At 30.8% G+C, this 21,222-nt stretch overlaps 2 protein-coding genes across 3 annotated transcripts in view; one reads left to right on the plus strand and one right to left on the minus strand.

Annotated features, from left to right (window-relative positions):
- Positions 1 to 24: 24 nt before the first annotated feature.
- LOC148626110 (CAAX prenyl protease 2-like) lies at positions 25 to 13,931 on the minus strand. Of its 2 annotated transcripts, none has more exons than XM_088569768.1 (9): positions 13,746 to 13,931; positions 12,868 to 12,973; positions 11,997 to 12,071; positions 10,798 to 10,858; positions 10,198 to 10,256; positions 9,663 to 9,771; positions 8,938 to 9,009; positions 7,006 to 7,068; positions 25 to 5,647 (listed from the first exon to the last, which is right to left on the minus strand). In XM_088569768.1, the coding sequence occupies exons 1-9, from the start codon at positions 13,859 to 13,861 to the stop codon at positions 5,445 to 5,447; spliced, it is 864 nt and encodes a 287-aa protein (XP_088425894.1). In that variant the 5' UTR covers positions 13,862 to 13,931; the 3' UTR covers positions 25 to 5,444. The 2 variants fall into 2 exon arrangements, with proteins under 2 accessions (XP_088425894.1, XP_088425895.1); XM_088569769.1 differs by lacking the exon at positions 13,746 to 13,931 and adding an exon at positions 13,571 to 13,729.
- Positions 13,932 to 14,044: 113 nt separating this feature from the next.
- The window catches only part of LOC148626111 (carnitine O-palmitoyltransferase 1, liver isoform-like), a 38,087-nt gene continuing 30,909 nt past the window's right edge, over positions 14,045 to 21,222 (plus strand). Inside the window, exons 1-2 of the mRNA XM_088569757.1 lie at positions 14,045 to 14,455; positions 20,037 to 20,149. Of these exons, the coding sequence (XP_088425883.1) occupies positions 14,135 to 14,455; positions 20,037 to 20,149 (434 nt within the window). The 5' untranslated portion in view covers positions 14,045 to 14,134. The remainder of the gene's footprint in view (positions 14,456 to 20,036; positions 20,150 to 21,222) is intronic.

Raw genomic sequence — 21,222 nt, forward strand, 5'->3', positions numbered from 1 at the left:
ACCTTTAAAAAAAAATCCAAACTCTCATTTTTCACATAATTTTATTGCAACATTTCTTAATAAGATAAAACTAAAGAAATATACAAACAGACCTCAAAACAATATAATGAATTTATATTAACCTGTCATGAAAGCTACATTATGCATAGAAACTAGAGAAAGTGTAACAACATAAATGGTTATATATGTAGTAAAAGGCTTTATAAAACTTCTAAAGTCAATTTCACCTAAATTTATGTGGTAATTTACAGCGAGCAACATAGTTATCTTCAAGAAATAGGGTTAGTTATTCTTAGATTGAATAACCATTTTCTGATAAACTTCTGAAAATTGATAAGGTGATTTAAACTGTCTGTAATTTTATAGGTATCAGTATTTTAATCTGAGTTGATAGAATGTTGAAAAAACCTTAACTTAGTGGGTTTTTAACGTCCTTGAATGCTCTTACGAGTCTCACACATATGGCAAAAAATTCTAAGTCAATTGCACAGTTAAATACCTTTCATCAGGTAATGGTTGCCATATTAAATCAAGGGAAGAACAAATAACTCTGTTCCATGAAGTAAACTATACTTCTCACTGTAATATACAATTTAAGGTTAAGCTGAACATTGAAGTGAAATACTTCCATACAACATTTATATAACTTATTAAATTTTCACATGTTCAACAATATTTCTCCCACTTCATCAAGGAAAGATAATGTTGGCTGCGTAAAAGATTTTTTTCCATTTTAATAAAAGAAAATGACCAGAAAAAGTAAGAGAATTGTATTTGTTATACTATAAACCAGGTTTATTTATTCAGTTCATAAAATTGGAAGGCACTGACAAATTTCTAAAGAAAAAAAAACAAGCAACTTATAGCCATATGTCCTCTGCTGCCACAAGAAAGTCCTGTAAATATGATCAAATCAAGAAAGCCAACAGTATGATCCACTATTAATTGTGTTTAACAATCCCACAAAATTTGTCATGTGGTTTCAGAGGCGTTGCGTCCATAAGTGCGACCAGATGGATGCATGGATGCTGGTATTTCTATGTCCCCTTCTACGTAGCGATGGAGGGACAAAAATACTACAAGAAGTGTTTCATACATGTTACAGAATTTATCAGAGTACATATTGTCATATAACAGTGTAATAGTGTGGGAAGACACTGACAAATTTTAAGGGAAACAGATTACTGTAAACCAATTTATATCCATGAACATTTAATTTTGCTAATTGCACAAGCTAGAAAAAGTCACATAAATAACTACACTTGTAGCTGTGAATAAGTCTCTTTCACATGTGAAAAACATTAAATGATATTGCCTTCGTATAAATTCCATTTACAAAAATAAATTATTTAAAGTTTTAAATGAAACTTGAAAATAGGCAAACAATCAGAAAAAGCAACTCCTTCATGTGTTTTTAATATAATTCATAACAACAGCAAAAAGACGTCACCTTGTAGGATCTCGAAAAACCAAAAATGCATGTTACAAGGACAAACTCGTCCACCTATCAATTAAGCACAGTATAATTCCTGTAAAAAGCATTTTTTATGAATCACTTTGAAGACTTTTCTTACATAATAACAGCTAAATTTAAAATATGAATAGTAAAATATGGTTAACCAAACCACAATTACAGTTAAATCAGAATGAATCTAACCTCTTTAAACAGGTTTCTACTTTACTAGAAAATCAGTTTCTACAGGATTCCTTGTACTATTACAAAGCTACAAGCAAATAGATTAACATACCATGCACGTTAGTGTACAACACGCATTGAAAGTACATGTATAATACATCAAAAATTGACAGGGAATGTATTTAAATACACACTTGGTCATTTCTACAGCAAAAAAAAAGAAGTCAATAATTAACCAAGCTTTGTTTTCTGTCAAATAATGTGAACCAGAAAATGTTCATGGCAATTTTATTTTCACTATTATTGGGTGAGGTCTGTAAATGAAAAATATGGAAGATTCATACAATATGAACAATGACCAAAAATTTAATACTGAAAGAAGGTAGACAGAATGGAAAGAACAACAAAGAAGACTGGTAAAAAACCCTCACTTTATAGCAGTTGAAACTTGCACCAACAAATGCCATTTAAAAATATATTTACTTCACAAAAACTTCAAAGGTGAATTTTTCTAAAAACTAACAGATGACATTATTTAACATCAAAAGCAGAAAAAAAGTTAATAGGATTTGGCCAATATTAAAATCATGTTTGTCATATCCCCATCTACCCATCAAAATTCGCCCTAACAAACAATTGTTATTCTAGTCCTTTAGCATTTATCTTAATTTTGAAAAGACATCAAACACCAATATTGTTTTTTATCCAAATTTGAGATTCTGAATTATAAAATAAAATTATTTTCTTTTATTAACTGAGGCCTCAAGGAACTGATGTTAAGTAGCTGTCTTTGTAAGAATCGTGCAAAATCTGAAAAATGTGATACACCCCAAAAAAGATTACATATTTTTATTTTTTTAATTAACTTGTTTTGTGGGTCTATATTACGAAATGTGTAATTATTCATTCAAATCTGCCTGCTCTTAGGAGATAATCAACAATGAAAATCCAATAGCTTCTATTGTATTAGAGTGTCATTTACAGAGTTATCTCCCTTACTTTTGAATTCAACAGTGCATTCTATACAATTTTTATCTCCTATGAACACGGGTTATATGAAAAACCAAATGTTAATTTCTGTTTACTAAAGCATTTTAAACAAGATATCAAAAATAAAAATATGTAGGCTTTCCAACCATGTATCACATTTGGCATGATTCTTAATGGAGTGCTACTTCAATGCTGTCCCATAGCCTGGGACATTTGGGCAAGAAGTAAAATTAGACTTACCCAAAGGATAAAAAAATATTTTATAATTCAACATGCAGAAACCTAAGGGCTACCTAGATTTTAATTAAGGCAAGTTCAATTTTCATCAATTTGCCTGATAGGACAAGGTTCACAAAATATTAACGTCAGACCCTGGCCAGTAGAATTCTATAAATCCACTTGATTGTGCATAGTCTATTTGATATGTTGATTAGCTTCTACTACATGACTAGATAATGACATATTATGTGTAACACCAACATACAAAATAACAATAGAGAATACACATTTAAGTAGGAAGACCTAGGGTAAGGGACATAACTCTTGAAATCAGTGGTATGTTTGTATCACATTCAATTTCACCAAAGCCTGCCAAGCCTACATATGAAAAAGAATGAAATCAATCCAGTAACTTTGCTTACATGAGACTGATGTAAAACATTTCAATGATGTGCAAGAGTTGTGTACCTTACCTTAGGTCTACCTCCTTAAGGCAGCATAGGTCACAAACTATCTTCCTTCATAACAAATACCAAAAAATTTATAACTTAAAAAATATCTTATAAACAGAATTAAGCCAAAACCTGGACAATACATTATAAGTTGTTCCAATAAGCTATTTTTAAAGTAAGAAGCACTTCTTTACAAGGTTCTCAACCTGTATAAGCAATTTTATTTTAAGTCTATATATTTCAGTCAATTTGTCTTGACAACCACCTATTTATTAATCAAGAAAGTGCCTTTCCTCTGTACTTCATATGCTTTAATGGAACAGCCCTAACCAACGACTAAGAAGTAATAAAGATGTTCTAATACTGAATACTATTTTTCCAAAACACAAAATGAATTTTCACACTTTTTTTTTATCTACAACCACCATTGTTGCTGAAAAAATATAGATTATATAAAAGTCAAATACTGCTCGTATAAAAATCTATTTTTTCTTAATTACATGTAGTACATGTACAATCTGTATGTAATAAACAAGATAACACAGACTTGAATTCCTGAACATGCAGTTAATATGTACTTATGCATATCATTAATATTCTGAATTGCATAACTTCATTTTTCTATGTAGAATTCATTTTTTTCTTGTTAATATGTAATGCAAAATCAAATACACCAAAAAGCAACAACACTGTACATTTATATAAACACCTACACATCCTCATTACACATTTTATGAATAAATAAGTACACAAAATGAGAAAATTATAACAACAACACATTCTTATAGTAAATAAAAGATTTCTACCATGTAAACACTGTGAAACTATTACTCTTCGTATGGTACCAATTTTCATGGGTTTTTGTGAGTTTTGTAAACCAGAAAATTTGGTTCCCAACAAAAAGGATATTTCCCATTTGTTTGTATGGTAGAGTTGTCAAATCAATGAATTCAGGAATTTACAAACTGATAACTTTTCTCTAAACAATGAAAATTGGTACCTGCAAATAAAAGTACTTTCACAATACCACTCTGTATAAGAAACAGGCAATTGGTGTAAATTTGATGTTTTTTGCCACAAATATATTCAATACATCTAGAAAATAACTGAAAAGCTATTTAAAAGTATCCTGAAGCATCTGTGTTGCATATATTTTTGTACTGCTTTAAAAATAGGGAAAAAGTGTGGGAAAATTTCCCACTATTTTTCCATAATGCATTCAAGTAAATTTCATAAACCAATATCTTAAAAGGCAACACTTTGGTGGTTATCTCTTGAGGTATACTTGAATAATGCAAAAAAATCTCAGTATTATTTTCTTCATGTGCCATACCTTACACACATTTTGTTTGATTCTTAGACAGATAAGTAGTTAAAAACACAATTGTACAATGATACATGGACTATTGCATTTAAATGAATTTGTGAGGGGATGAAGGGTTACCTCACAACAATCGGTGCATCTTAAAGGCCTTAATCAACACAGAATAAGCAGTGAATAAAATGACATCCATGCTTACGATATTTCATTCTATGTCTTAGACATTAAAGAATTATTCCTTAAACCAAATAAAAAAAAAATGTGTGTTCACTGTTTCCAAACCTGGCCTTGTTTTTTGGTGCCACCTAAAAATATTTTTCGTCAATTTCTTTAAAATTGACAGCATTTTAGAAATTGACAAAAAATCCAATAAAAAAATATTTTGAAATAAGTTGGATGAGAATCTAGGAACTTTATCATTGTGGCCTGAATGGGGAACATTTGGAGAAATTTCTGTCCTCATCAAACCTTTTCAATGCATCAAATAAAAATTACCCACTATAAAGGCAAACTACAAAATGCCTGCGTTTTCATTAACATGCTCTAAAAAACCAGGATTGGTTGGAAGGCAAAACTTTATTTTTTCAAAAGTCCTTTTCTCTGGTTTGTTTTGGAGACACATTCAAACTTCAATAATGCTTCGCAAAAAAAAATGACAAATAAAAACTTTATGGAAGGCACAAAAAATTGCAGTCGGTAGGGTTAAGGGAAACACAGATAAGTTTTCTGGCCTAATGAAGTTTCACTTTTAAATACTTCAATAAAATATTCAAAAAAGTGGCTTTATGAATATATAAAGCTGCTTTACACCAACACATTCCACATGCTATGACAAATCATATATATCATTTGAATACAAAAATGGGGTTGTGACTGGATAAAATATAACAATCCACATAAAAAGTCCCAAAATAAAACTGGCTATTAGTTTGTGTTTTACCGGCTGTTGATGTCCCATTACTTCACCAAATGATGGAAATCCCATGTGGTTACAGAATGCATGAGCGATCACTGGCGCTACTAAATGACCTGGAAGAAAATTGTAAAGTTGAGTTATAAATCTATGAAATAAATACACCAATACAGAGTGTACTGTGAGTCAGGGAGGAATAACAGGAGCTGTGCTCATGGTCCAACACTTCTCAAAAATCTATATCAGGTGTGATAAGCTGTTTCAAAATTAAATGAAGGGGTAGGTTGAACTTTTTCTCTACCTCACCACCCACAAATTAAAACTGTTCAATACAAAAGAAGCATTATCTTTTTTAAAAAAGATAGCCGACGCAGTAAAATATTTGTTCTTTTTACTTATAATTTTCTACATTTCATTCCATAAATAACGAATGGAAGCAAATTCAATTTTCGAAGCAGTTTTTTTCTAACACCACTAAGTTATTAGTATTTGGCCAATCGGGAAACAGAATTGTGATCAGGTGACGTGCGTTTCCAAGGAAAAGGGTCTTTAAGGTCAAAGAATAAAAAGCGGAACTATACTGACTGCATCAGAAAAAATGCCACTATACCCACCATTTATCATAAATCTATTAGAAGTGCTCCATCCTACAGGATTAATTCTAGAACAGCCCTAACAACATGTTGACCTACAAACTGATGTAAGTTTTCTTTGTCACTATAATTTTCATCAGAGCAGATATCAGACCCATCAAAGCTCAAGTTTCATGACAAAATCCAACTGTTGACAGAATGACAGACAGTGTGTGCTGAATCATGTGCAGAACTTTTTTTTTCAAAGCCCACAGCAAAAAGTGCAGAGATAAAGTGCCACTGATAAAAACTTAATTCAACTAGGATACACAAGGGTTGCTTCTACAAAATATTGGTTGTTTTCTCTCTAGAAAAAAACTTGCTTATGGTTTTTAGCTTACATGGTACTTTTTTTGTAGATTCAGATGTTATGTATACTGTAAAGCACAAAAGTACAGCTTAAAATGTAGTTTTACAAAACCTTCAGAACAGATATTAAGTGCAGGAATCTAAGAATCAGGCAAAATTAAAAAATAATGAATCATGCATAGAATAAACACACAAATTTGACATCATGGGCACAAGTTCATGGTTTATTAAAGAGAATTTGATAGTTGGTTCATTGTAGATGTGTCAGAGGATGCAGAAAACCAAGTATAAAATCACAATAAAATGTTGGCATCATCTCTCTCTGATGATGAAATTGCAATGCATTTAATATAATTTATACCTCCAATCACTGACACTTACTAGAGAAATGAATGCCATTTCTGCATTTTAGATAACATTTTGAATGAGTTTCCACGGAAAGACTAATGTGTTCTTTTTTTTTTTTTTCATCATAATTCACCCACTGCCTGATTCTTACAAAGAAAAACACTTTGAAACAAACCAGTACCTACCTGTTCTGAGGAATAAAAATGCTGAATATATACCAAACAATGTCGTGTATAGTAATTGGAACACTGGAAAAATAAAAAAAAACACACATTACCAAGAATTAAGTAACAGTCCATATAAAATTCAGACACTGGCTATGGTAAGGTGATTCATTGTGTAGAAAAACCCATGGATCAGACAACGCTTTTTTGGTCTACATATGCTTTATTTTAATGTGACAATAGCATTTTCTGTATTTAGATCTGTACTTTTGAGAAAACTACACTTCAATCTCCCACTAAAATCAACCAAATCAAACCAAATCAAGAATGATAACTCTTGCAAAGTGTTAATCTCATGTACAATCTATATAAATTTTACTTCAAAAGCACAACCCCCAAATGAAAAACTAAGACTGGTTATGTGATCTATAACGGTTTCTGAACAAGAAAAAAACAGAAATTGGTGGGTTTTTGACATGTATGAATCACCTCATGTCTGATTTTTATAAAGACTGCTACTTAAGTGGGTTTTGTCAGGTATTGTTCTATGACATACAAATTTAAACGAACACCAAAGGAACTTCTGTTTCATAAACATTACCTGATACCATAACAGATGTACTTAAACCTTAGAATAAGAGTAAAGCAGTGGTTTCACTTACTTTTTATTCATCTTGTAATTAATTTATTGTAAATAAATGTGTTAAAATAATTGTTGATTTTTAACAGAATTTCTGAGTATGGTACAAAATCCTACAGCCAAGCAAACATCTTTACCATCATAATCAAGTCATTTAACTTCAATTGTAGATATTACAAATGTGCCACATATGATAATCATGTGGTGCTCAATTCATATGATAATCATATGGTAATCATATGAAAATCACATGGTAATCATATGAAAATCATATGATATTTAACATATGATAGTCATATGAATATCATGTTAACATATGATAGTCATATGAATATCATATGTTAACATATGACAATCATTTGTTAGTGAAAAACATGATTATCTTATGATAATCATGCTATTATCATATGTAAACTGAATCATATGATTACCTTATATAATCGCAAATAAGTCGATCCACATATAAATCGGAACCTCCTTCTCAGCCTAAAAATTCTGGAATCTTGCCTTGACCCGCTTATAAGTTGGACTGAGCTCGGACTGAATTTTTACAGGTACAACAATAAGTGAAATTGTAAGGAAGGGCACAATTTTTGGTGGAAAATACCAAGAATGATCTTGTGTTCGTTGCTGTTTTTGTTTTGTGTCCGATCATGTGTATGTTTTTTTTTCAAATCAAATTGCTCTGTACATATTTGAAATGATTTAGATAATATATATAACAAGCCATTTGAGATGTCATCATCAATGTTTACCGGTGATCCAAGCAAATGTGACCTCTATTTTACGATAATTTACGATAATTTGTTTATACAACTAAGGACCAGATTAAAATTAGTAAAAACTAAGAACAGTGAAGAAAAATTTTTACTGGAAACTTGGACACCTATTGAGATCAAAGGATTTGAAAAAATTAATTACCCATTAGGGTGATCAAAGGATTGAATGCTCATTAATGTTATAACACCTTTTTACCTGGTAATCATCTTTAATTGTTTTTTTTTTTCAATCATGTCAATACCTTGATTCTCCCACCTGCTCCGACTAAAATTTTTAACCCACGGCCAAGATCTTATGTCGGAACCCCTCTTAGCAACTCAAAATTTACTCCCAAAATTCTGACTTCTACGCGAGTATATACCGTATCATATGGTGCTCAATATACATGATGATCGTATGACGCAAACCATATGATGCTCATGTGAGGCACATTTGCCTGTGTATAATGTTTCTTTTATTGACAAAACACTTTATTTCTGCATGCTTCTTTTTTGTTCGAGAGTACTAATTTAAGAGATGGTTTAAACACTTACATGACTGTAGACCCGCTGTTTTAACGTCTAACCCTCCTGTTGTTACCTTTTCTATCATATGATGGACATGTGCTAAAAATAGATATTGATAGGTTACAGTGCATCATGTGATCTGAAAGCTTAACCAGAAGTAGATAAGCAAACCTGGAGAAGGGAGACAGGGTACAAGTCATCATGAAAAAGCAATATACCAAATATCTATGCATTACCACCGATAGAAGCTGAAAAATCTGTTACTGAAAAGTGTAACATGGATGCATGGACATGGAGATTGCAATATAGCCTCTAATTTAATGAATGGAGTAGGGTATAATGTCACAACAATGAAATAAAACACTCCTAAAAATGTGCAGAAGAAAACACCAAAATGTTATGCAACAGCTTCCACATTGGTTTTTAAATAAATCATTGATCAAACAGTGAATTATCATTTAGAAATAGTTTTAAAACTAGAGAAAAAAATGTTAAAGTATACACAGACTATTGGTACTACAATACTATGAGTCGCAAGTATCAAATCCTGAAGACAAATTCAGTATAAGACCAAGAAAAGAACTTCATATAAAAACAAAATGTCCATTTCTTTGAAGGAGGAACAATATTAAAGTTTATTGTTCAAGCAGCAAACATTATTTGAGTAAACACATATACAATACAAATATGTGAAGTTTGACATCTATTAACCGTGTCAGTGAAACAATTACAACATTATATGGAATACATACCAACTCCAAAGAATAATGGACAAATGAAAATAGATAATCCAGGACCAAAACATGGAACCAGTAATGGCAACATGCACGCTCTAAATATGAACTCTTCTGAAAATGGTGCCTGAAAAACGCATACATATAGGCTTTGAATATAAACTTTTCTAAAATGGTGTCTGAAAAACACATATATAGTAGTTATAAGCTCTAAATATAAACTTGTCGGAAAATGGATCCTGAAATAAACATAATCATTATAGATATAATTACAGTATACACACATAGGGTTGATCCATAAAAACATATGAGGTACAAAATATAGTCCACTACTCAGATAATAACTACTGATGTTTTATTATACTTTCAATTAAGTTCTTGCAAACTAATTAAATTGATTATGACTTACCGACTTTAAAAAGTATAACTATTGTACATGAATATCCATTTTATACATGTTATAAGCATAAAAAACAGAATATTTTGACATTTTTTTATAATTTTTTTTTTAAAACCCTCTTGTAAAGTTGGTAAAAAAGAAAGTCATACTTACAACAAGATGATTCCTCAGCCATACTAGATTTTGCATACTTTGTGTCCAGTACTTAGGTTCTACAAATAAAGTATCAGGAACTGAGTGTATTCATCAAATACTTGGTGATTTTTAACAAATTTACAAAAAGACCTGTACAAAATAAACTTTCTTTACATAGTTTTTTCTTTCTCTTTTGTCTAACTTGGACTGGATTTTCAATGAACAACTCGGCGGGTGTTACTAGAAAAGCAGAGGATGCTTAACCTACTGGTGCACCTGGTCCATGCTCCCAGTTTTTAGTGGAGTCTGAGTTGCTCATTTACTTTTGTTACTTTGTATGTTTTATTTTAGTTACTTTATGTTCTTTGTTGTGTTTGTCTGTTTTCCATGTCTGGTCTTTGTCCCTGGATTACATTCTTTTTATTTACGCTAGAATCTTGGTTTCTTTGGTTACTCCTTCACATTACATCAACTGAATACAGAGTATTTGTCACTGATAAGTTTACATGGTAAACAATGTCATCAATTTGTAGTTATTTAACCATTGATTTGTATCCCCTCAAAACAATTGTGTGAGGTAAACTAGGTTTTATATAGTATAAATCATAAACTCTTTACCTAAATACAGACTGAAAACTCCATCCATGTAATGCAGAGTTAGTGGTCCAGTAAAAAGTATCTACAATACAAAGCAAAAATGTAAATAAATAATTGTTATGTTGAGAGTTTACTCCCTTCTATCAAAATTTATTGAAAAAGTTAGTTTTCTTTTTCTTTAGGATACTAAAAATTACTACCCAGCAGTAAGACATCACAGAGGACTCAAGGTTTCATCGGTCTATTCTCTTCTAAAGACCTGTCTCCATCCTTCTGATTTGAGGAGTTTTAGGTTGAAGAGGGCTTTTGAGGTGTGGTGTTTGGGAAAGGACAGGAGGATTTTCTCATACCATAATAGTAGCTTTTGTCAAATAGTAACTATTTCTAGACTTAATGCATCAAAGCTTTGTCATGATGTAAAAAAAAAACTATTTTTCTAACAGTAATTATTTTATTTTATTATGTAACAAACATTTTCTTATTGAAAATAACAGTTATTTTATTGTAACATTTATTATATTTATCGTTATGTCTGTATCTGTAAACTTAAAATAAAAATAAATATATTAAGTATGTTTATGTCTTTATATAGTTTATGATACTATTGACTAATTACAAAAATCTGCTGCCCATAATATGTTGTTTGTACTTTACGCAAAAGTGACTAAAACCCTCAAAATCCTAGCTAAAACCCTGCATTACTGGTACTCAACATGAGCAGAAATTGAACTAAATGTAACATGTACCAAGATATAGTATAAAAGTTACATAAAAAATGATAATAGTTTTAAAATTAAGTGTCAGTCCCTGAAAGAATCAGGCAGTAGGTGAAATATTGTATGAAAACAACCATCATTTTGATAGTGTAATTCGACTATTTACACCATCAAAATCAAGGAAAACAGACAAGATTTTCCATATCATGCTGGCCCTTTGAGTTACAATTTCATTGAAACGCACTGAAAATGAACATTTAAATGGCAGAAAACTCTGTCAAACCATCATTTTTCTAAGATTATATTGAAAAATATTTTAGCAAACCAGTGATACAGAGATTAAATAGTGTTATTTTCAAATACAGAAATTATCCTAGAGTGATATTATATTGTCAGATCAGTGGGTTTTTGACATGTATGTTTCTGATTTTTCCTATTTTGCCGGATTCTTACAAGCACTTACACTTAATGATAAAGATAGATAATTTTATGCCGCAATCTTACCATGGTTAGAGCTAAGGGAATTAGCATTGCTGGAATTAAACCTTTTAATCTTATTCCCATCCATGCTAAAACAGACTGAAAGAAAAAGTATGTTTCTAACAACAAATGCATTTGATTATACATATACATGTATTTACCAGGAACTTCAGAAATACATGTAGCTTCATATTTGTAAGACTGACGGATGTAGAAGCACAAAGAATTTTTTTTTTCTAAAAAGCTAGACATCTCTTAGCTTTATCTAATGTTGAGAACAAAAATTGAAGCAATTTTTCATTTATAACAAAACTATTCATTAAATGGCAACCCTTTTAAAATCTTTTTTATATAGTTGTATTTACAGTTTTGGCAGTTAGTCATATCTTGTTCTTTAATATGTTTCTGAGGTTTTTTCATCGAAAATATCTTTTAACATTCATGCACCCAAGATAGTTCTGTCTTTTTAAGCTACTTTCCCCTCTCATATATTATTACATTTCTTTCTTCTTTTTTATCCTATTGTTCAGGTATGCCTAATTTAATTAAGATCTGCTATCCCTTGCCTTGTGCGGATTCCCATACACATTTTAGCACATTGATCAATCAGCAACCACTGTTTTCTCAATTGTACATGAAAATGAAACATTTGCGAATATTACTCCCAATGGATGCTGCATTCATACACAATTTTATCTATGCAGCAAATCTACTTAAGCTAAGAAGAATTAGTGCATATCTTAACATAAAATACTGCGTAACTCCATATATCCCATTTAAAATAATTTCCTTAAAGTGTCTTTAAGCTTATTTATGCCCATATAACATCATATATTCTAGTATGTTACAGGTACAAAATGCATGTGAAAATAGTTAGACCACATATTATTATTACCTCCCCTTTACTGGATTCTGTTGCAAAACAATATAGAAGTATGGGAACTATAACGGAAATGACTGCAACACTCATAAACCTTCTCTTGATAACATCTGGATGATCTCTGGAATAAATTAATTGTTCATTATCGACTGATCTTAGGATGTTAAATGAATGGACTGTGAAAACAGTGATACATTATAACTCAAATATCAAATATGATACTTCCACATTTTTTGCATACTGTAAGACTATAAGTGGTACTTCAAGGTACTGAATATGCAGGACCTTCTTGCCATATTTTTGCACCAGTCAAGTTTTATTGATAAAATGATTTTTTTTTTTTCATAGTTGCAATGGTTCACACCAGCTGAATCCTGATTTTTTACATCTCTAAACCATTTTTATTTAAATTTGATTTTCTCACTTACTTCATTCTTTAAATTCCTCTAAAAATTTTTACATTTTTCTGTCTGCATTATTTTGATGCAAATCATTCTTCGGCAAAGATTGTATATCTATATGTATGCAACTTGTTTTACAAATTAAATTACTTAATTGATTGCATATTGGAAACCATGGTCGAAACGACTATGGCCGAGATAGACTATGACCAAAAGGTACTATGGCTGAAAAAATAATTGATTGGACCTACATTTAGATTGTGGACAAGTTAAGGGTATGAACTATATTTCTTTAGGAGCATTTCAGGATGATTCACTTGTCTAATATTAAGGTCTCTTAGGTTTTTGAGTTGTTCATCTTACTGAGTTCATCAGTACCAAAGAGAATCTGAGTTCCAAATTACCAAAACTGAGAATCAGAAACAAATATTTATTATATCATGTCTTCGTCAGTTAAGGTTAATATTAATTCTTTCACGAGATAGCAGGTACCTTGTCTTGTTGCCAACACTAGCCCAGACATATAAACTCCCTACGTAAATGAGAGCAAACAATAAACACAACAAAACTGATTGCCAAGGAGCAAGTGAAAAAATGACGGCCGCCATAGTTCGAGCATTTCTTCCTCCAATGTTAAAAAATCTGAATAAGGGTCGACAACTACATGAAAAAGGTGGGTGTGTCTGTGGGGGCGTCGTCACCAACCAAACTGGTTCCACTAATTTTGTTGTCTGTCTCACTATGGTTTACAAATAATTTACCAGTTGAAGAATTACGTCAAATTCGGAACGCCTCGGGGTTTAAGGTCGGCAGACCTCAAAGTCGATCGATAAAAACAGAAGTGGACTTGTGTTTGGGTCAAAACAAAACAAAAAATCGAGATGCCAAGTCCAGCAATAGCGCCGTTTCTTGGTGCTACCGGCAGAATGATGCAGTATAGAAAATACAGCGAAGCATCAGCTGTTGGATTTCTGTCTGCAATCTTATTTACAGTCTTTTCCGACCCAGTGAGAAGCTACGTTGATTTTGGTGAAAAATGGCTGGAATTGTCGGGGTTGCCATATCAGATGAATACAGCACTTCTTGGTTTTATTGTTGGCTTTGGTACCGTAAAAATCCTTTTATTGATGAGATTACAGCTTTTCAAAATGCTTCTGAATTACCGAGGATGGATGCACAATCCAAAGTCAACAGCAACCCAAGTGAGTAACAACACACATAACGCATGTTGTAGTCGATTACATATCGTGTGTGTCGTATATCAGTATCCAATTTTCCTAACTCAAATTCCTGCCACATAAATTTGTGCAAAAACATGGTTATACAATGTAGGATCATTTGAGAGAACAGTCTAAACAGATTTAAACTTTAACTGGTTTAGGCCAGCAAAACTGTTCAGATATTTTGACAGTTTATGCAAATTGTATGTACTTGTACATATTTGAAAATGTCGAATATTGAGGTTTGGTCAGACAAGTTCAAAATAGAACTGAAAAATGATGTTGATTAAAGGACTATCAAAACATACTTACAGTAAGGGTTATAAAATTAAGGAGGCCAAAACACAATACGATAGTCCCCATACTTTTCTTTTTCCTAGTCTGTCAGTCCCCAAGTTGATCCATCCCCTCAAATATTTATGTTGTATAAATTAATGTGTACAAAATTTAGTGTTGTGTACCAAAACTTGTTCTTTACAATTATGAGGATCGTAGTCTTATTTATGACTATGGTCCTCTCACCTTCAAGGTTCAAATGTAGGTATCTAAATTCTTAACTAAGAAATTAAAGTTTTTTTTATTTATTCATAGACAAAGACATGATTTGCAGGCTGTTTCATTTACCCATGTGCTTGCAACCTAAAGCATGCTGGCCATGACATACATTCTGGTTGCAAACCACACATAGATATAGCACTGCAATATTTGAAAAGGGGAGAAGTTTTCCTTTATTTAGAAAAGGAGCATTACATCAAACAATATTTTTCTTACTGACTAACTGTTTGATGTTCATTATTATGTTAAATCAAGCTTGGGAAAGGCTTGGATGCTGCATTGAACTTGTAAAAATCTTTATTAAAAACAAGTCAATAGAAAATAATAACCCTTTAATGATAAAAAATAACTTTAACTGACTAATTAATTTTCATTTTGTAATGTCATAATTCTATATTCTCAGTTAAGTCCAATACTAATACACTTAATATTTTATGAACTATAATGTATGATCTGTTTATTTATATTGTAAAGTTTATGAAAAGACATATAGAAAAGGGTGAGACTATTTATTTTCAATAGTTATGTTTAACATTTTGATTGTATTTTTTCATAATGCTTAATAGATCAACTTTATAATTTGGGATGGGTTGACAGACTGAAGAAGAATTCGCTAGGGGACTGACTGACATGAAATCACTTATTTTGTTTTCAGAATTTTAACAATGTACAGCATACATGTACTTGTTGTACATTACATATTCGGAAGTGATTAATAAATTGCAATGGCTATTTTGCTGAAGACAGCAAATTAGAAAATCTAATATTTTGCCAGCTTTGAAATACCATCCTACTCCTGCATTTTGTGTAGTATTAACTATTTTGCTGATTCTGACAAAAAGCAATTTTGTCATTTTTGTGGTACTATTTTGTGAAAAAAAAATCAAAATCAATATTTACAAAGCCAAAGTTTCAAAATACAATGTAACAGATACATGTAATATACAGTAAATTGTTGTTCAGCTTAAAAGAATGAACTTTTTCTCATAAAGATTTATCAATTAACAGACAACATACTCAAGGTACATGTACATTTACCTAAATTCTAGTTTTTTTTTTTTCAAATCAGTCAAAATGAGAATTGGAATATGTTAAAATGGTTAATTAAAGATTCTGTGTGATACTATTTATTTTAAAATATTGGGCATCCAAACATGCTGTTGACATTATCTCTAAAATCAATCTTGTACATGTATGAACATAAAATCAATCACTGAATTGTTTAATTGCATGTTCTTGTATAAATGAATATAAAAAAAAACAAATAGTGAAAAAAATCCTTTGCAAATTATTGTATGACAAATATACATGTACTGTATACATGTATATGCACTTTTAATTAACAAAATTAAATGTACTATGATGAGTTTCATTATAGAAAAAATTCTTATATACAAAATTAACTTAAAAAAAAACTGTTCTTTGAAGTGTATACAATATATTTATAAATATGTACACTGTACATTTGTATTTTTGAAAATTTTATTACTCTCTACATTGGCTTCAATTTTCCTAAGGCCTGTGGTAACATGTAAAATAATTTTAAAAAATTCTGCATTTGTAAAACTGTTTTTCTGGACCATACTGTAGAAAACATAAGTCACAGACAGTACATTGTAAATGTGTCTACAATTTACAACATTGTACATGAACAGGGTTCATTTTAAGCCAATTGCCGATGAAGTTCATCTGCTGTTTTAGCTCATCTTACATGTACATGTACCAATTTCATAGGTTGTATTAGTCTGTAGTATAGGAAGTACATTTGTTGTCATCACATTTTAATCTGTTTTCATAAAACAAAATGAAAACCTTGCATGTAATGCACAAAATGTACCATAAATTTCTGTGATGAAGATTATAGTATTCATGAAGATGTACATGTAGCTTGTTAAGTTACCATGTACAAATGTACATGTATTACATTTTTTTGTAAACATGTATAAAAGTTGAATTATACAAAGAATTTTGTGTACATGTATGTTTGATATTATGGCTCTTTCATAGTAGGCAGTTTATCTTTTGCAATTCATTCAATCAATGTTGGTTATCAACTGAAATAACGCAGTAGATAACTACAATCAATTGTCTGGAAACAGTATCAGTCTATCAATGTAAGAGCAGGGAGGCAGGTTAAGTATCAGTACTTGTGTAAATCAGACATACACAGTAAAACCTGTCTAAACAGAACTTTGAAAGGTCTGAACCCTGTCTAAACAAACCATTTTGTGAAGTCTCTTTACTGGTACATGAGTTGAAATGTATTTGGAATCTTATTCAACCCAACACCTGTCTAAACTGAACCAATTTTAAAGTTCAAAAGGAATTTAAAATTGCTTCAGATTGATTTTACTGTAGTTTTAATTTATTTTGATTATGCAAGAATCTGGTAACATTTTCTGACACACCCTCTCTTGTTATAGAAAGAGTTATTCATACATGTAATGCTGTAAATGAGTATAAAACAGTTCTAAGGAAATTCCCTTTTAATAAGACATTTGTAAGAACATGAAATGTCATATTTAAAAAATTTAGTACATGGACATGAATGTTGACCTGTCATTAAGACCGACTTGACATTTCCCTCATTACATTCTAACTTTTGGGGATTCACCAATCAAATTTCAATAATGTTACTAATTTACCAACTCACATACTTGTACATGTAAATAAATGTACATTTGTACATCATACATGTTCAGTGTATTGGTACATGTAGAAAACTTGAATGTTTAAGAACATTCGGTTGTTGTGTTGAGACATATGTAGTAATGTACAAATGTATACGTACATTTTAATGAAATGTTGGACATTGCAATTGAGGAAATAAAAATTTGGATGAGCCATATAATGAGGAATGATATTTTAAATCTGGATTTATTTTTTGCTCTTTTTTTTTTGATAACTGTACATGTACATTTATTTTGGTATTTTGGAAAGAATTCATAACTGTTTCCTCATACATGTTTACTCTTAAAATACTGTTTAAGATCAAGTAAAAAACAATTCACAAAGGGTACAAAAAATGTACATGTAGACTTTTGATCTAAATAAGGGACATGTATGACAAGATGAGTCCGAAGTACAACATTTTTATAAAATGTATGTCTATTACATGTGCTTAAAAGTGAAGACAAGTATTAAATGTAAACAAATCCCCTCAAATGATAAATTTATCTCATAGTCCCTAGTTTTTGGTCGGGGTCACTTAGGGTTAGCCTCTTTATTCTATTATTTACTACTGTAATCCAGTGCATATGTGATAACTTAATTTATTACTTGTCAGTTTCATTCAGATATAATTGTAGTGACATTATTTTTTTTTTGTTTACATGTGTTGATGACAGTGTCACATGCAGAATGTACTAACATGTGACAATGATTAACAGTGGTTTACTGTGAAACATGTCTATAGTAAACCCTGAAAAAAAACCAAAACCCTGTCTAAACAAACCTTGAATTAACCAGAAGCCTATCTAAACCAGACATTTCTTGAAAGAGTATTCAAGGGAACCAAGATTCTTGCGGAAATCAAAAGAATGTAATCCAGGGACAAAAACCAGACATGGAAAACATACAAATTTCAATAATGTTACTACATGTAGTTTACCAACTCACATACTTGAACATGAGATAGTGTTAGTCACAGAAAAAAATCATAAATTGAACATTTAGTCATTTTGAATAACTTAAAATAAATCTGTATCCCTTGCAGCTGTTGTTTGCATGGAAAGTTTCAGTGAGCAGTTAATCCAGATACCTTGTATACCGAAGTTACAGGATTGATTTTTTTTATATTAAAAAAATACCCCATTAAAATCTTCAATATTTGAAAAAATGCTGAAATTTACCCTTTTGAAAAAAATCTTTCCTGACTGCTGTATATGATTGCTGTACATGTAAAAATGTACATGTACCTATTAAGTTTGAACCTACAACTTTATATAGTGAACATTTCAAATGTGAATTTAAGTATCAGTCTTTATAAAAATCTGACAGGAGGTAATTCATGCATGTAAATAACTCACCAAATTTAATTTTATATCTTGTTCAGAAACAGTTACTGATCACTTAGCTAGTCTTAGTTTTTCATTTGGTTGTTGTGCTTTTGAGATAAAAATTATGTAGATTGTACATGTACATGAAATTTGCACTTTACAAGAGTTATCGTTCTTGATTTGTTTTTATTTGGTTGATTTTAGTGGGGGATAGATGTATGATTTTCTCAAAAGTGCAGATCTGAATACAGAAATAATTATTGTTATGTGAAAATATAGCATATGTAGATTGAAAAAGAATCGTTTGTTTGGTGGGTTTTTCTACACTATGAATCACTTTACCATTGGTTGTGTCTGAACTTTATGTGGACTGGTATTTACATGTAAAATGATAGCAGCTATGAAATACCCGTATAATATACATGTACAGGCTTGATTAGACCAAAAGGTAAAATACACAAAATGTATGTCTGTAAGGGTTTTCATACCATAAAAAATATTGTAAATACATGTATGTATGGATTTCTTTTTTTTTACAATATTTTGTTTTACCTTGAGTTAATTGGAAAGAACACTTAAGTTTGTCAGTGTTTCTGTCAAAATGCCCATCAAAATGCTAGGGTAGGTAGGGAAATCTTAAACAAGCATATTTTTTTTTTATTTGGCCTTATAATAGTGGCTTTCTCTTAAAATTCTTCTGATCTGTTGTAAAGTGCATATGCATGTATGCAACTTTGGTTTTTTGTAGTTTTTTTTTCATTTAAGTTCTCTGTTTTTTTTTGTTTTTTTTTTTCATTCAGAAATTTTATCAACAAATGTAACATAAAAATGGTTTTCTCTTTAGTTTTAAGAAAAAGTTTTGTGATTAGGAAGTTATGGGTGAAAAAGAAAACATCATCCACAGAAATAGTGAATTTGTACTGAGTGTTCCAAAAAAAATACTGATGGATATTATATTAGAATAATTTATGATATCTATAATTATGTAATGTTTTGTAATTTTATTTCAGATGTGGGGTTTAATGTTAAGAGCATTCCTAGGCAAAGGAAACTTTCCTACATACTATTTCCAGCCATTGATGCCAAAGCTCCCAGTTCCTGACCTAAATACATCATGTGACAGGTAAATATAGTGAGGTTCATAGTGAAATATGGATTCAAAGGATAAAAAATTTTTATTTAACAATACAATATATAATCCAGTGCACCTTCCAGCGTTCAACATTAAAACAGGGTCAGAACATCTTCCTGCCTTTACAGCAAGAAATATAGTTAACTTCAGAGAATAGGGTCTTCATTTGATGAAATGACAGTCACCTAATAAACTTCCTTAGGTACATGTATATGACGTTAAATAGACAACAGACCCTTTTGCTCTACCCATACTCATCAACTGTCCCACAGTTAACTCAAAAGGGTCTATTTACAAAGAAATGTAAACTTTCTATCTAACTTATATGAAAATACATATGAAGAGATAAAAAGCTTAAGTTTGAATCTCATGACATTTCATGACTTAATGGTTGTTCAATCAAGTCTATACCCTGAAATGAACTTTGCGTTACTTGCAATAACAAGAAACAGGATTATCATCGATCACCACTTAATTGTCACTAAGCTTTGTTATATCCAGCTTCACCTAAAAAACGAAGAATTGAGTCGAATAGCAAAAACATGAGATAGGGAAAATGTTGCCAGACAACAATTTATATGTACATACTGTTTTGTATAGACACAAAAAATGTACTGGTACTTGTAATGTGTGGACTTATTGATAACCATTTACATGTATCGGTAATAGTAGTTCATCTAAAAGTCATTTTACAAAAATGATAGGATGTACATGTATTTGTTTTCACCTTGTTTAAATCAAAGTACATTGAAATGTTCACACATCTATTGATCAGATGTAATTGAATCAAAGGAAGAAATCTGGAAATAGGTACTTGAAACACTTAGTCCAATAGGTTGAAATATTATATGTGTGTGTCAATAATTTATAAAAATGTACAAGTATTTGAATTCCTCCATGTTACAAGAATGAGGAAATCTTAAGGAGGTAGACCTAGGGTAAGGGAAATAACTCTTTTAATCAGCGATATATTTGTATCGTATTCAATTTCACCAAAGCCGTTCAAGCTTTCCCTTGAAACAGAATGAAATCAGTCCAAGTTACTTTGATGCTTACATGAGATG

This window comes from Perna viridis, chromosome 2, assembly GCF_037379345.1.
Source record: "Perna viridis isolate PV_CMFRI_1.1 ecotype Kerala chromosome 2, ASM3737934v1, whole genome shotgun sequence".
Classification (NCBI taxonomy): Eukaryota; Metazoa; Mollusca; class Bivalvia; order Mytilida; family Mytilidae; genus Perna; species Perna viridis.

What these genes read in the sequence shown, in the direction of transcription:
- LOC148626110 (XM_088569768.1), bottom strand. Translation starts at nt 13,861, where the DNA reads ATGGCGGCCGTCATTTTTTCACTTGCTCCTTGGCAATCAGTTTTGTTG. An exon ending in AACAGCGGGTCTACAGTCAT is followed by an intron (nt 7,069 to 8,937) that starts GTAAGTGTTTAA and finishes TTATTTTTCCAG; the next exon opens with TGTTCCAATTACTATACACG. An exon ending in ATTTTTATTCCTCAGAACAG is followed by an intron (nt 5,648 to 7,005) that starts GTAGGTACTGGT and finishes ATTTTCTTCCAG; the next exon opens with GTCATTTAGTAGCGCCAGTG.